General features: G+C 40.0%; 1 protein-coding gene across 3 annotated transcripts; it reads left to right on the forward strand.

The window, feature by feature from the left end:
- The first annotated feature begins 593 nt into the window (after positions 1-593).
- LOC106563263 (LIM/homeobox protein Lhx3) lies at positions 594-13,892 on the forward strand. Of its 3 annotated transcripts, none has more exons than XM_045689992.1 (6): positions 594-1,112; positions 8,843-9,014; positions 9,221-9,420; positions 10,752-10,903; positions 12,138-12,309; positions 12,687-13,892. In XM_045689992.1, exons 1-6 carry the CDS (start codon positions 1,043-1,045, stop codon positions 13,115-13,117), a joined length of 1,197 nt encoding a protein of 398 aa, XP_045545948.1. In that variant the 5' UTR covers positions 594-1,042; the 3' UTR covers positions 13,118-13,892. The 3 variants fall into 3 exon arrangements, with proteins under 3 accessions (XP_045545948.1, XP_013984167.1, XP_013984168.1); XM_014128692.2 differs by having other exon boundaries at positions 596-1,112; positions 9,218-9,420; XM_014128693.2 differs by lacking the exon at positions 594-1,112 and adding an exon at positions 6,386-6,863 and having other exon boundaries at positions 9,218-9,420.
- The last annotated feature ends 2,515 nt before the right edge of the window (positions 13,893-16,407 follow it).

Genomic DNA, 16,407 nt, shown 5'->3' on the forward strand with positions numbered 1-16,407 from the left:
TGTTATTGAAATTTGCTATTAGGTTCGAATATAAATACAATTGCAGGATATCCGCTATGTTGGTTAATAGTAGCCATCAATTTTTCAGAAATTTGGTAGAACTCCTAAAAACAAAAATGTAGACCTGTAGGCTACATTACAATCAGATTGCAACGAAATGCCCTTGCCAAAAAATCTACATTTGCTAACAAGTGTTCGAATACCACTGGCGTCTTCTTCAGGTCATGCAGTAAATAAGGAGAATGCATGCTGGTAGCTCGCCACAGATAGTATGGCCAGTCTGAATAAAAACACAATGACGCTCCGTCCACTTGTCTCTGTTGTTAGTATATTCTTGGCCGAACAAAAGAGGGGCACGAGAATGAAAACTCATGACAACAATGTATCGAAGAATCTCCCATTGCCCTATTTTGCAGGATGAAAGATGGACACGTGTACCTCTAGATGGATAAGGAGCGAAGGGAGGAGAAGGGGGGTGTTGAACATCGGAGTGTGTGTGTGGGAGGGGGGGGTGGGCATACACTATTCACGCCTCCGGCCTCGCTCACATACAGAAACTCCCCTTTTCAGCACCGTGGACAGTGCATATTTCTCCACGCGCGACGCTCGGCATCCCGACTCGAGCTATACTTTTGTTGTTCTAAAAACGAACACTGGTCCAATCGTGAGGTCAGCTGACGCTGGTAATGGCCACCCACCCCACCCCCTCTCTCTACCTCCTCTCGACCAACACACCGACTCAAACAGCAAGTTGCTGCATTTTTAAGTTTCCTTGCTCAGGGACCGAAGAAGAGAGACAAGGTCGACAGGCATATACTACTTTAGCCTCTTCGAAAAATGTACTTTTATAAACGTCATTCACGTTATTTTTGTGACTCTCAAAGGATAAACAAATAGGATCTTGCGTTTTTGTTTTTTATTGTTTCCTAATAAGCTCTTATCATTAAGCTCAGCAGTCGCCCTTCTTGCTTTCCCTTCCTCGGTATATCTCACTCAACCGCCCATTGACTTTATGTTCATCTGAGCTGAAAAGCTGCTCAGAATGTTGCTTGAACATCCTGGATCGAGTTGTCAAAATCCCGGGAATTTCTCCCGATACAGCGCAGGTCAAGGTAAGCAGTCGGCTTTCTTGTTTGGAGTCTTTTGCACTTATGATCGAGCTTTTATACAACTTCATGTGGAAATGTAGGCTACTGGTGTGTCTATTTGATGCGGTTTAGTCACCTGTGATCTGTTAATGATTTTTAATTAGCTACGAAATATCTAGTTAGCCTCCACAACAAATCAGCACAGCGGGGGATCCGCCTGCACCTCAAAGTTTTACTGACAGGATCCAAACAGGCATGAAATAGCCCATTGTATCTCACAGCACACCCAATCATCATCAGTTAAACTTCTCAAAGAAGAGTTTAACAAATCACTGTTAGGCCTATATGCTGAAAGAAGTGTTACAGTAGGCTAGTGCTTTCCTTTTCGAGACGGGAGAAGTTGTGTGAAAATAGAGGAATTGCTAGGCTACACACATCGAATGGATTTCATCATATTGGCGCATAGCAACGTGTCCACTGTCCAGTTTAACAACATTTCACTGGGTATTCATACTGTTTCAAGGTTGGATATTAAATATTTTGTTTCTGTTTCCCTGCCAGCGGGAGACGTTATGAATACGTAATGAGCTGTATTGTTGGGAATCATATCAACAGATGTTATGCGCGTGGTGTCATTGTACACCATCGCTCATGGCTGTCACTGGAGACCACGAGACCTCCAGAGCGCTTTTGCAGTGCCTGTGTAACGCGACAATGCCACAGCCCGGCTGCACACAGGACGCCCCCCGCCCTCCCTAGTCATCAGCCTGGGCAAAATGCTCAACAAGTGTCAGGTTCCCTTCGACAGGTGCGGTACCTACTTCCTGTTTGTAAATTAGGATTAAAATAAAGGAGGTACACCTTTATTTGCCACCAAATATCTTGTTTTGCCGTGCGTAATGGGTTGAAACGAATAAGGCTTACGTGTGGGATATTGCATTAACAAATCAAAATCAATAGATTAGCAACGGTTTTAGAAATAAAAGCAACAATCATATATTTACGAAAACACTTGGCCATGACTGCCCCTTTCTCACGGACTATTTTTTTGATCGTAGAGCATCGCTCATGCTACGCAATTACTGTCGCCTAGCCCCTCAAAAGTGAGCGATCAATAAGGAGATACAAAATATTATAAAGCTGACAAGGAAGAGGGAGCACTGAAGCATCCCACACCTTTCACCAAATGTGTTTCATATACTCTGAAAATACAGGCAAATGGGGCATTGATTTTAGATTCATCAGGGGTCCACGCGGCCATGGTACTAGTCGTGATTTCCCAAGGCGCCCTTTTGCGGCTGAGATCAGTGTCAATAAAATTCATCCGAGTGTTGCTTCGATCAACATGTTATTGAACGGCCAATCTCTTCCCTAAGTAAACAGCCGTCTTTGTGAAGTCAGCATAGGCTATAGGCCTAAGATATGGTGTCTGTGTGTCTGTGTGTGTGTGTGTGTGTGTGTGTGTGTGTGTGTGTGTGTGTGTGTGTGTGTGTGTGTGTGTGTGTGTGTGTGTGTGTGTGTGTGTGTGTGTGTGTGTGTGTGTGTGTGTGTGTGTGTGTGTGTGTGTCATTCGCCAGCCAGGTTTATATTCTTGTTAACGACGTGATGGAAATGGTAGATGTGGCTTTTTTAAAACGAATTGTGTTGTTATTGTATTGTTATCTACCGTGACCCCATCAACACGGTGACATTTTGGGAAGATTGTCTCTTTTGCTTTTGAGTTGATAGATACCCTGAGTGGGATGGCTGATATAATATCAGAAACATCCCAAATATCAAACATTACTTCTAATTAAATTAAACCAATGAAATATAACAGTAACTTTGGTAAAGGAATATTTTTCGTCTGATCCAGATTTTTCAAATGAAAAGTGTACGTTTAGTCCCGTTATAATAAGAAGAAATGGGGATCATATTATGCTCTAATGTAGGCTAATAATAGTTCATGAGACATTTGCCTCCAATTATTCCATTAAATGAGAGGAGAAGCCTAGAAAACACATTTACATTGATAGAAAAAATGCACTTATATCCAATATAAAACTTTTGTCTTTAATATGATGCAATTACTGTAGGCTAAAGCTGTAGGCTAGTAAAAACGTGTTTCAGTGTGTCAATATTTTACTAAATAGTGGTCAAGTAACCTGAAATGTCGTTCTATTTATGTGCATTTTAGAAAGGGTAAAAAACGAATGAAACATTGAAAACTATACTACTATTAGGCCTACATTATGTTTAGGATGGAATGCTGTACACATATTAGAGTTGCATTCTGCCTTGTCAACTACACATCAACTACAGAAATTCAATAATCACGGCCAAAATTATTTTATAATAGGCTACCTACTTTGAAAATATGTATAGGCCTATTTGAATCTTTGGTCTCAAAGCAGACCTCGTTTTGCGTGTCTATTACAGACAAGTATTTGTAATGGTACGTACGTAGGCCTAATGTCACTTGGAACAAAACAGTTTCATGGCTAAATAAAAAAATATATATGTGCCAGGCTCCATTTTCGTTTGCATTTGTGTAGCCTGCCCTATTATATGGCCGTGATTTGATTTGAAATAGGCCTACACACGGTCTTAGAGAAACGTGCGTAAATGCCTTTACAAAGTTCCAATTAAAACCTCTTAGACCTACTACTCGTGCTGTGAAAATGTATGTTCATAAGATCATGCAAAAAATATATATATAAGTGAACCAGCTATAGCCTAATGGTCAAGTAAGAGCTTCGTGCAATAAAAGGACATTTAAAATGGCATAGCCTATATGCATCAACTTAACACACCAACATGGTCGAGACCGTAGTCAAATGTCATCATGTGCCATGAAGTTCATTTTTTCTTCCGACGAGTACTTGGTACCCGCACCTCTTTCCAAGTTGCTGCTAGGTGGTGATCAGCTATCTCCCTGCTTTAACAGGCCAGTCGCTAGGGTACCTGCGTTGTGTAATCCTCCACAGCGGACAACACACTGTATGATAAAGCAAACTCGAGCGCATGCAACCACACTGCGCGGATTTTTTTGTATTCCTGATATACTGCATAAAATCCCAATGTGGGCGAAAGGCCTAGAACACATAAATACATTCGTTTTTCGTTATCGTGTGAGGAGATTATGAGTAATGGATGGACATAATGAACGGGACTCTCCAAAAGGAGCACCGAATAACACGGAGATGCTGTTTGCCTTGCTGGCGCAGAGCGAAGAACTACGGAAAGGTATTCAACAGGGCACCACATATGATTCCATCCCATTGGGAACATACTGGTTGAATCAACGTTGTTTTCACGTCATTTCAATTAAATGACGTTGAACCAGGGTGGAATAGACGTTGAATTGACGTCTGTGCCCAGTGAGATTTGTGTTTAATCGAATCTGCTTTTGGTTTGCACATTACAGTGGTTAGGCCTAGATATTTAATCAATCATTTGTTGTCGCTGTTTATACAACTCAGAATTAGGGATGTTGTTTTATTTCGTTCCAACACCTTCATGTATCGCACAAGCTTATTTCTATAACGCCTACGGTATGATGAATACAACATATAACGTTATTCGAATATTTCGATCGTTATACTTTCCTATTTTACATTTCTGAATATTTGTATAGTAACTGCAATTAAATGCTTATTTTTCCTACATGCATATGTCCAAAATTAAAATGATTCTTGCATGCACAATTCGCTCCATACAACATCTCTTTTAGACTAGTCAGTGGTTAACCGAAACCGTGGCTACATCCCTTTAATTGTTTTCTACTTTTCGCCCCTGTCGCCTGTATTACAATGGATTAGGGCTAAATCTGTATGGCGAAGGATTAAGGTTAAAAACGGTGAATCTATGAAATGACATAGGCATATGTCTTATCTTTTTGCTCCTGAACACCACAAAACACGTTTTTACATTTGGACGCACAGTTTTAATCGGGTTGCAATTTATCCATTCATTGCATATGGGTTAAGGATATTAAAGACCTTTTGTTGTCAAGCCTCCCTCCTACTTTCTTTGTTTGCTGTAGTGCGGAGGCCTACCTGAACTTTAAAAAACGTGTCTGATATTTTACAAAATATCAGAACATTATTGTCTTAAATGCTTAAAGATATGTTTGCGTTTTGGGGGGGGATGGTTTAGATTGTAACAACTATGCCTATGTAACAACCGGCCCATATCTGTGCATTATGTGACAGATATGTATACGAGGTTAACCTGGTAACGAGATTTTTATAAATATTACTGACATTTCTAAGGTTTGAATTGGCTTTCATGGGCAGACATAAAGGCTACAGTTTATATTCTTGGTGAGCAAGACACCTTTGATTGTTGCGTGAGACAAGGCAGCGTATTCTAGTTTTACAGAACCTATTGAATTAATCATGAATTTGATGCACCTGTTCATGACGTGGTTCCCTCGCTGTTGTGCATCGCTTGCTCTTGGCAGAAAAAAATGCTCCATTAATTTTTCATAAATTGCCCACAAATGAACAATAGCAATGCGATTCCTTAGACGGATGAAACACGAAGTGCTTGAACTTTTGAATAAATAATAAAGCCGAGTGATAACATCTCAAAACGTATTTAAGTTGCCAGTGATGCAATTTCACTCGACAAGCGTTTGTTGATAGTTTAGTAATAAGTTGCTTGTTGTGAGTTGTAATGACATTATTTGCTGAAAGAGGGCCATTTTCTTTTCGTGCATTGTGTTGTCTTGATGTAGGCCATGCTTATTCCCAAAAGTTCAATGGCCTGCAAATTGTACATTTTCATATTATGTCTATTGATGTTCAGTTAATTCTATGAGTTAGAGCTAATCCTGAACTTGATGAAGACACGAGCTGACTATTAGCTGTACTATTGGCTGTACGTTGGAACGATTGGTTCTCTGAGAGATATGGTTAAATGTCATATGTAAATTATGAATGATAAAGTATACAAATTTGGCCATATGGAAGGCCAGGTTCATCATTCCTACATATCCTGCCGTGTCTTATTGCTTATGCTAATTCTAGAGCAAATAGGACTTGCAGCATATAGGCCTACCTAAAACAATTTCTATTAATTCTGTGTCAATGTGATGATTTCTACGGTATCATCAGCATCCCTAAATGGTCAATAAAACCATGTAAATAGGCCTACTGAACACACAACGTGTAGCATTTAGCTTTGTGACTCAAACTAAATCTGACATCAAAACACATTTCACCTGATCCACTGTCTGCAAGTGTGCATTTCCAGCGTAATTTCATGCGTAAAACATGTTTGGTGGGAAAGGCTTGGATGGTGTTTTGCTAATCGAATGCGGGAATATTGCCAACATATTCAGTGTTCGAACCGTGGATCAAATTTAGCTGTGGTCTCGTTTGCATTAACGAAACCATCCTTCCCCCTGTGTGAAGCGGGCCTGCTTCTACGTGATTTGGAAACCGGATGTAAAGTAAAACCTCATGAGCAGCCTTTGGGCCAGCGTTGATTGGGCGGCTGAGCATACAGAAGGGGATTTGGCCAGTGTCGGCACAGAGGGCTTGTTTTTTTCTTCTTTCCTTTTTATTATCCCTAGTGATTCTATAGTGGGAACAAATGGACCAGTGTTTTAAAGAGAGAGGGACCCATGCGCCTGTTGTTACCTCAAACAGAGGGATAGGAATAGAATAGCCCATGGTCGCAAGAACTAGAAGGGAAACAGGGAGAGATAGAGAGGGAAAGGATTAGAGAGTTTTCCGGGATCCACTGTCGTTTCTGGTCTGGACTTGGATCAGCGGGTTACCATGCAAAGTAAGAGTGTTTGTTTCATGGCATGCGTTTTTTTTGAGGAGTGATAGTAAGAGGGTACTTTTTGATGTCTTCTTCAATAACTCAATCAGCCAATAGGTATTCGATGCTATCCCACTGGGCACAAACTGGTGGAATTAACGTTGTTTTCACGTAATTTCAATTCAATTACGTTGAACCAACTAAATTTACGTCAGTGCCCAGTGAGATGGCTTTACTAGTTGGATTTCAGCTGTGTGGGTCCTTTTGTATTGCTGTACATCTGGCACCCACACGTGGGAAAGGGTAACGTATGTTGCCAGGTTTCAATAATCATGGGAGGAACAAAATAACCATTGGCGTTTACTGTCATTTCTGGGTTATAAAAAAAATGATGATGATGGCGATGATGAAAAAAACAAATGAATGGCTGTAATTTATAGACAGCACAGTGTATTTACTTACATCTGATACTACTGAAATTGTGTCCCTACATTTATACATCAATAATGAGTCCACAACACCATCGTCAACTTAAATCCACTTCGAAATGTGCCTTTTGGTGATGGTTTCTCAGTTAGCCCATGTGACATCGGCAATGCATTTATGCTTTTCATTCAACCGGATTATTGTATTAGGCCTACATATTTTGAATTAAATAGATAACAATTGAAGAGTTTATTTCCAAAACGCTATATCCACCAGTTTATCAAATTTGTGTTTTTTTCATCAAAAATTATTGCTTATGGGTACCTTCATCTTCATGTATGTGTAAAATAATACGGTTCTACGATGTGTTATTCATCGAGTTTAGATGTGTATGCAAATGTATTTTTTGAAAAACAATATATATCCATTGTTTAGCTGGAATGGAATGTTCGTATCCTGCATATTTGACTGTGGTATGCGGCATATTACTGTAATGAATAAAAAAAAATATTCAATATTGATGTCACAAATATATCATTTGTACATTTCTTTATTAAACATGTAGTTATGTGTTACATTTGACTGTGTAAAATCTAACAGTAGTACTCATTTATCTGAGCATGAGGCGGATATATAGCATTTTGCACCAAAAAAAACATGGTTATTTGTCTCTGAAATTGTTAAACCATCAAATAATAGATTTGAAACAAAAACATGTCTGTCATTGAACAACCTCCATGCCATGATTAGATAGTTAAAAAACACACCAATCTCTTTCATCATTTATTTAAATAATAAAAGCTAATTTAGCAACATTTCTGAAAATGGATATATAGCGTTTTGTAATGAAACTCTTCAATTCTCAACTATGTGACAATATATAGGCTATCGATGAAAATAAAACATATACAATAGTATAGATACTAGATCAGTGACAAAACTGTCTCATATTTCCCCTGAAATAGATGTATACATGTGAAGTTTCAGTAGTGTCAACTATAAAACAAGCCATGTAAACGTGTGCTTAACGTGGAAAAAATAGGCCAATTTAAAAAAAAGAAGATGAATGTGTTTTCAATATTGCAGCAATGTGAATAGGTCTAAGATCACTTTCATGTATTATTTTACCAGTACACATTTGTTTTCAATTAAACTATTTAAAATAATGTAGGCCTATTGTGTGTTTTGTTGTGAGGGCATGGCATAGGCCCCTATCATTAGACTACTACGTTATTACAATTAGGTTTAGTAATTAATTACTCAGATGTAATTAAATGGATTAGAGTAATTTGTCACGGATCTCAGAATATTAAGTATAATTTATCAATAACAAAACATTTCAATTATTTGTATCGAATTAGTGTCTTTATTTAGATATTATCATAAGTAAGTATATTCTAAATAAAATGCATTAACAAATGTCTACATTTGACAATAGTATGAATAGGCTTAGCTATTTTTGAGTCGTAAACTATTTGACCACCAAATGCTCTCTTAAGCAGTGTTTTAATTCAAGAATGTGTATATCCTACAATGCCCACATGGTCATGGTCATCCTGTCTTGTCCCCTTCAGAGATTCCTGTATGCGCGGGCTGTAATCAACACATCGTGGACCGCTTCATCCTCAAAGTGCTGGACCGCCATTGGCACAGCAAGTGCCTGAAATGCAGCGACTGCCAATCCCAACTAGCGGACAAGTGCTTCAGCCGGGAAGATAGAGTCTACTGCAAAGAAGATTTTTTTAAGTGGGTGCAAGAAATACGCCATGAAATTCTTTAATGAAAGAAAAATTATTGAAAATATTTCAGGTGTGTAGCCTAATATTTAATGGAAACCAAGCCTAATTATTCGATAGAATCACACGGTCTGCATTTTATTTTGAGGTTGTGAATGTGATGAAACGCTCACTTGTCAATGTATTGATGATAACCTTCTTATTTCCTAAAAGGAGATTTGGGACCAAATGCGCCGCGTGTCAGCAAGGTATTCCCCCGACGCAAGTGGTGAGGAGAGCGCAGGATTTTGTGTACCACCTGCACTGCTTCGCGTGCATCGTGTGCAAAAGGCAGCTCGCAACAGGTGACGAGTACTACTTGATGGAGGACAGCAGACTCGTGTGCAAGGCTGACTACGAAACCGCCAAACAGAGAGGTGAGAGGTCACAGTATACCTGAACATACCTTTATCACACCTAATTAGTGTCCCCAAGACCAGAGTGCCTAGACTCTAACGCGTAATTACGCATGTATCCACTGTCGTTGATATTTCAGCCATATCAAAGAATGTGTATATCCTACAATGCCCACATCTTCATTTATGTCTGCTAAATAACATGGAAAAGGATTTTACCTATTATAGGCTATCACGCACGCATCACCGAATAAGTTATGTAATGTTTTACTTATTTGATACATTGACCTTTTATTGAGCAACTGCTTGGAGCTGTGAACTTGATCTACAAGACTATAAGGTCACCCATAAACACTTGACCCACCTGCGCTAATTGCGTCGTACCCCGCATCCCAATCGATAGCAATATGGATACAGCCTATCCAATTGCAGTGAAGAGAGAAAGCGTAGTTCTTTCTGTTTTATTTTCTTAGCAGACCTACAGTGACTAAGAAGATTAGATTCAGCCTCATCTGCACAACAGACTATTCAGGACGTTTGTTTCAAAGGTGTTTAAACCGCTGGTGACCATGTTTTGCTAAACTATCTCATAGGCTACAATAAGGCCTCATATTTCAAGTAAAATCATTTAAATTGGCAGAAATAACGATGTCAAATGCTATGACCAAAATGGGCATGTTTTCTACCACAAACGTCTTTTTGGGAAAACGAAATCAAGTTTACAACGAGATTTGTTTTCTTCCACTGAATTTGAAATTAATACTTTTTTAATAAAAATGCTCATTTATTGCATGCTAAATTGAGTACAACTGACCTCAGATAATCTGTTTTAACACAATGAAATCCAGCAAGGGTAGGCCAACATTTTCTTTGTGAATAGTTCGTGTTACTCAAGTTTTATCTTCTCCATCTGTTTGTGTGAATTTACTGACTAAACCAACCGCTCATTTACCCATTGAGTTAAAGAGGAGTTTTCTTGGAAAACCACACACGTTTATTTTGTTAATGAGAGGGCCTCATTACTTCGGTATTTGCTCACTTGTAGGATGGTCTTGCATATGTTTTTGTTCGTAGGCTTTTTGTTTAAGAGTTAGTATTTATTTGGGTTTAATTAGGCTTATTGAAAGTAATAAGTCAGAAAATGAAGTTTACTTGTCTTTCCATTGTTTTCTACAATACATTTTTTTTCAGTTCTGGTATGTCACTTGCACTTTTCAATGGCTGAACCTGAATATCTATAAATAGCCTATTTACCCTTGGAATCTAAGGTTAAGTCTTTTAGCATAAAGCAGGCCTAATGGGGTATATTTTTGGGTAAGGTCTGGCTTACATTGTGTGTTTTTTCTTTTCAGAGGCAGACTCAACAGCGAAAAGGCCACGAACGACTATCACCGCCAAACAGCTCGAGACCCTGAAAAACGCTTACAACAACTCTCCAAAACCTGCCCGCCACGTACGAGAACAGCTATCGTCAGAAACCGGCCTAGATATGCGGGTTGTTCAGGTAACTCTCCATTCCCCTCCATTATAGACCATTTCATTAGCGTCCTTATTTTATTATTATTTAAGGACATGCATGGGATTCCATTGAAATACTGCTTGAAATGGCCTCCCAGCGGGTTTGAATGGTTAGAATTTACGATGAGATGGATTAAAATGAAGTCCACACACTTGAAAGTCAGAACTGTAAGCGCGAGCTCGTTAACAATGCTAAGAGAGAGCTTCGCATATTGTCTGTCCGTGGAAGATCCCTACTGTGGTTGACTATGGTCATATATATTGTTTATTTGCAAGGACACTTAAAGTAGGTACGCGGAAGCCACTATCACGCTTCATTATTCACGGAAGGGGAAATGGGGGTTAAGAGGGTTCACTTCAGCTGCATATCATTAATGAATATAGGCCTTGCCTATATGTAGGAGAGAAAGGAGGAACATTTTTACCTGGTTGAATTAAATTAGGCTTTGCATGATGTGGATTGTAAACAACAAAATATGTGCTTACATTGAATGGTTCGTCGATCATAAGTGTCTCTTTAAAATAAAATACAAATGTTTTCAAATTGTATCACACACGTTTACAGCTAAAATTTAGAACGTAGCCATAGTGAAATTTGAATAATTAAAATCAACTCCGGGTTAGTAGATCCCAGTGAGAAGGTAACATGCAACCTGTCTGCTCCCAGGGTTAAGGACAACTTGTAGCTGTCGCGAAGTTAATTAGCGTGATAAATCTCAGGGCATGTTGGTCCCAACATTAGTGTTCTGCCCCACTGTTTTAATCTCCCAGTTGAGTTAAAGAAGAGGCGACCTGCTTCCCAGACAGTCCTTGAAAATGAATTTAGTTTTAATGTTAATGTGCTGTACCTGACCACTTAAAAGCATAGCAGTTTCACTGAAGAAAGAGTCAAGAAAAATGATGTCCGGAATGGTCCAGTAAGTAGATTGGAATTTCACATCAGGACTGATATGTCCTATAGTCTATGAACGAAAAATGCAGTTCAAAAGAATCAACATTTATGTTATAAAACTGACTACTTGTGTATAGCCTACTCTTCTGTAAATGTAACACAAAATTATAGATTTCTAATTTTAAGAAATCTATTTCACTTCACTCACAAGTGTATTGTAGGAGAAGGCTTATTGGAGGGTATGCCTTCAACAGGAAGCTTCCCAATTACATACCTCAAATAAATCAAACAAAACCAATATGTACCAAATACCTCCTTTGTCCTCCAGGTCTGGTTTCAGAACAGGCGAGCAAAAGAGAAGAGGCTGAAGAAGGATGCAGGCAGACAGAGGTGGGGACAGTACTTCCGCAACATGAAGAGGTCGCGAGGTAGTTCAAAATCAGACAAGGACAGCATCCAGGAGGAGGGCATGGACAGCGACGCTGAGGTCTCCTTTACAGGTATGATGGGAAAACAAACAGACAGACATCTGAGATGATGTATTCACAGGAATCTAACCGAAGTGAAAGGGATACAGATGGCAGCCTTTAAGCTCCTATTTGAGGAATTATGAGAAATGTAATTATCACAATTATAATACAAATGTCTTCTTGAAATGATTTATTATCCCCTAAAGTTCATGGCTTAAATAGACATAGCCAATTTCTAAACCACACATTTTGGTTTATTCCCATTCAAATTAGAATAAAACCTATATTTACCCAAATAATTCTATTGAGGGAAATTGTTGACCAGAATCAAACTAATATTAGCAGGAAATGGAATAAGCACTTCCATAATGCCACACCCTGACTAAGTGTCCTCCCTTGTGTTCCAGATGAGCCACCCATGTCGGAGCTCAGCCACTCCAACGGCATCTACAGTGGCCTGAGCGATTCGTCCCTCGCCATGGGGGGCCGCCAGGAGAGCAGCCACGGCCCCTTCCCACTAGAGCATGGAGTCCTCCAGTCCCAGGACCAGTACCACAACATCCGCTCCAGCAGCCCCTACGGCCTACCCCAGTCCCCAGTCTCGCTTCAGGCCCTGCCCAGGCACCAGCCCCCCATCTCCAGCCTGGTCTACCCTGACTCCGGCCTGTCCATCATGACCCAAGGCGGGGCCCCCGGGCTGAACCCAGGCATGAGAGGAGTGTTGGGTGGCACTAACGGCCCCAGCTCGGATCTGTCTACTGGCAGCAGTGGGGGCTACCCAGACTTCCCAGCGAGCCCGGCTTCCTGGTTGGATGAAGTGGACCACGGCCAGTTTTGATGAGCTGGGTTGATTGGTCAACGTGGTCTAAGGACTCAAAGGTGTGTGTCACAAACTGGAAAGAGACAGTCACACATGACCTGTGAAACAGAGAGACCGGGTCGGACGGTTGCTGTCTTCCACCCTTCTTGGATCACTCCATCTTTCTCTATCAATTAACTGTCAATCTTTTTCATTTCTCCTCATCTGAGTGGACTGGAAGGAAGGATTGGGCCATCAAAAAGTATTAATGGTAGCACTTGGAACTCAAACACTCCATTCCTCAAAGAGAACCAGACTCAGAATCATGGCGTGCTGGCCTGTTATGAATGATCGTTTAGCGCTACTGACGGATTGTTGATATGTTGCTCCGATAGCATCAAGAGTAGGGTCTGAAAGGAAAGCACCTCACTCCTACAATCAGAACTTTTAACGGTCAGACAGACAGACTACTCAATCTCTGTCTCAAGTCTCAACAGCATCTGCTCAAACAGTCCTCCACCATTGAACTATGTGTACAGCAGCTTTGGACCATCATGCTTTTGATCCCTATGGTGTCATCAATATTACACCAGAGGAAGCTCCCAGATACACGCTATTTCCAGCTCTGCTATCGTTATGACAACATAACAAATGTAAACTTTTGCCCAGTTGGATTGTGATAGACTCTACCCCCAATCCTTTCCACCTTATTCTTCTCTCTTTTTTTATATGTACTGCACCGATGCAGGTTTTGGTTAAAGTCAGAGTCTTTACATGTCTGGTTGTTGCCAAATGTCTAATATATATATATATATATATATATATATATATATATATATATATATATATATATATATATATATATATATATATATATATTACAGTTTATCATTGTGGAGACTTTATTTTTATACAACCCCTTCGACGATATGATACCACAGATATTATGTACATTGACAGCCAGGGATCTAAACAAGTTGTAGATGTCGCCTCCCACCGATAACTAGAGGTGCAATTACTTCTATGCATTTGTGTGTTTTCAGATGTATCTTGTTCTTTTCGTTCTGAGCTACCTGGGCATGCTGAAACCCAGGCTGGTGTACGTGTTTGTTTATGTGGAAGATGTTTTATGTGTTATTTATTCTCTATGATGATGATTAAGTGATACAGGTCTTTAATAAATGTATCAGCTAAATCCAAACTGACCACTGGCTCTTGTATCACATCTTTATTATATTGTATTATATTGACTATGGGCTGTATCCTAGGTTCTCTTCTATGTTCGATTTTAAAGTGTTTTATGCACACCTTAATTCTGCAAAACACTAACAGAAGCTAGGGTAATTGGGGTGGTGGCTTATCTCCAATATTCATCCCTCATTTTCCTGGAGTATTAATTACATTGATCTTATATCAGAATCCAGATACTGCAGGAGAAAAGGAGATCGGGAGATCTGGCTGTGTCTGCAGATTGGCTGTCTGGCAAATGACCAAAGCCGTATCAAGAGTTCAACGGCTCTTTAGTGCAGAAATTTGATGCAGACTGAGAGGCAACATGTCGATTTAGAGATAACCGTGCCTTGTTTGCCCAAATGCCCCTACGGGATAAAAATCTTAAATCCATTAGCTTAGGAGGGATCGAATGCCTCTTGTAAATTTCCTCATTTGTTTACTTATTCAAAGTCGGGTTCAATTAAATAGATTAAACAGTCTGGTGTGTGTGTGTGAGTGGCGTACATGCGTCTGTGTGACGTCAATTTCTTTAATTGTTTCTCCCAGTGACAAAGACTTGCATTGCGGTTTTATCTGTGCATAGCATCACAGACAACACATTACAAACCATCCTCACCCTTACAAAGCCCGTCAATCTGTACCATCTTTTAGATGGACCCTTTCGCCAACGTCCAGCAATTTGCAACGTGTTCCAAGGAGACCTGATCATGAACAACTCTGGATTTTACTTAGCTATAGCTTCATAACCTAAGACGTCCTAAATATGAGTAACATTTTAGATTTAGGAGGGAAAGTTCAACCAACAACATCTCACAAACTCTCTGCACAAACTGATGATTGTCCAAAGACCGACCTCCCTGGTCTAATAATAATGATCTGTCTATGGCAGCACTGTAACATGAGGATTCACGCCACCTCACCTTCATATGAGAGTAGAATACCAAGCATGTTGATAAACAATAGGCGCTGTGTTTGAATAGCTGTGCATTGTCAGATTTTACCTAAGCACTTACCATAATTGCTCCAACTAAATATTATTTCCAGGGGTTGGAATATTGATGCTTTTAGAAACACTGGCTGAAGAAAGTTTCTCAGACTGAATTGTTTATTTTGACATAGACACACATGTCCCAAAATTAAAATGTGCCTTTTTGACACAGGTATTTTAGATTTTTTGACACATCCCCGTAACTTCTTCAGTTTAGGGTTGGACGACTGGCTCTTGTTCTCAGGTTACAAGAACAAGAACACAACACTTCGACTTAAAATCGAATCCTTCCACCTGAGTTGCGGCTGTCACTATTGCCATGCTAAGGCAACAGGTGAGTAACCATATCCCAGGGTGCCCTGCAAAGACTGGGTGAGAGTGAAGTGTCAAAGGCAGCACTAATCTCCCCCGATCCCTGCCTTGGTCAGTTTACTGAGCAGTTCACATTCGGGCTGAGCCAGGCGGATTTGTCAATGAGACGGAGGAACTGGACACATCAGGATGTCTCAAGCTTCCACAACAGCCTTTCTAAGCCCTACCAGCTTCCTGGTTTGACATTGCCCCACCCCTTCCCTCCCCTCCCTCAACAGGTATGAGGAACCCTGGGAGAAAAAACCTGAGATGGGGATGACCTGAGGATGAACTGTGTACAATGTGATCAAGTGAGATTATCCCCTTCACTCTTTTAGATTAATTTAAGTTTCCTCTGTGGCTTTGTATGTGTAAGTCATTTTGGGGGTTGGATGTGGCTGGGTAATTTTCAGTGGATGGAGGAAAAGGAATTAGACAAATGTGTTAGACAAATGGGGGCAGGGAATGTGTTGAGTGAGAATGCATTGTGATGATATCAGGTGTAAGTTGTAAGTATTTAGGGTATAATCATTTATTGTATGGGTTCAATGTTAGTGAAAGGCCTCAGTGTGTATGTGTGTGTGTTACATGTTTGACATGACAGGTGACTGGCACATATTCTTCTGTAGACAATAGCTGGATCCTGTAGTGTGTAGACCACTTCCCAGGAGGTCTAGATTGTTGTTGGCAGTAGGAGTATTTGATTGAAAGCTACTCAACCAGATATATAAATCCCCAGTGTAGCATTTAGAAAAGT

Source organism: Salmo salar, chromosome ssa11 (assembly GCF_905237065.1).
Source record: "Salmo salar chromosome ssa11, Ssal_v3.1, whole genome shotgun sequence".
In the NCBI taxonomy this organism is placed as follows: Eukaryota; Metazoa; Chordata; class Actinopteri; order Salmoniformes; family Salmonidae; genus Salmo; species Salmo salar.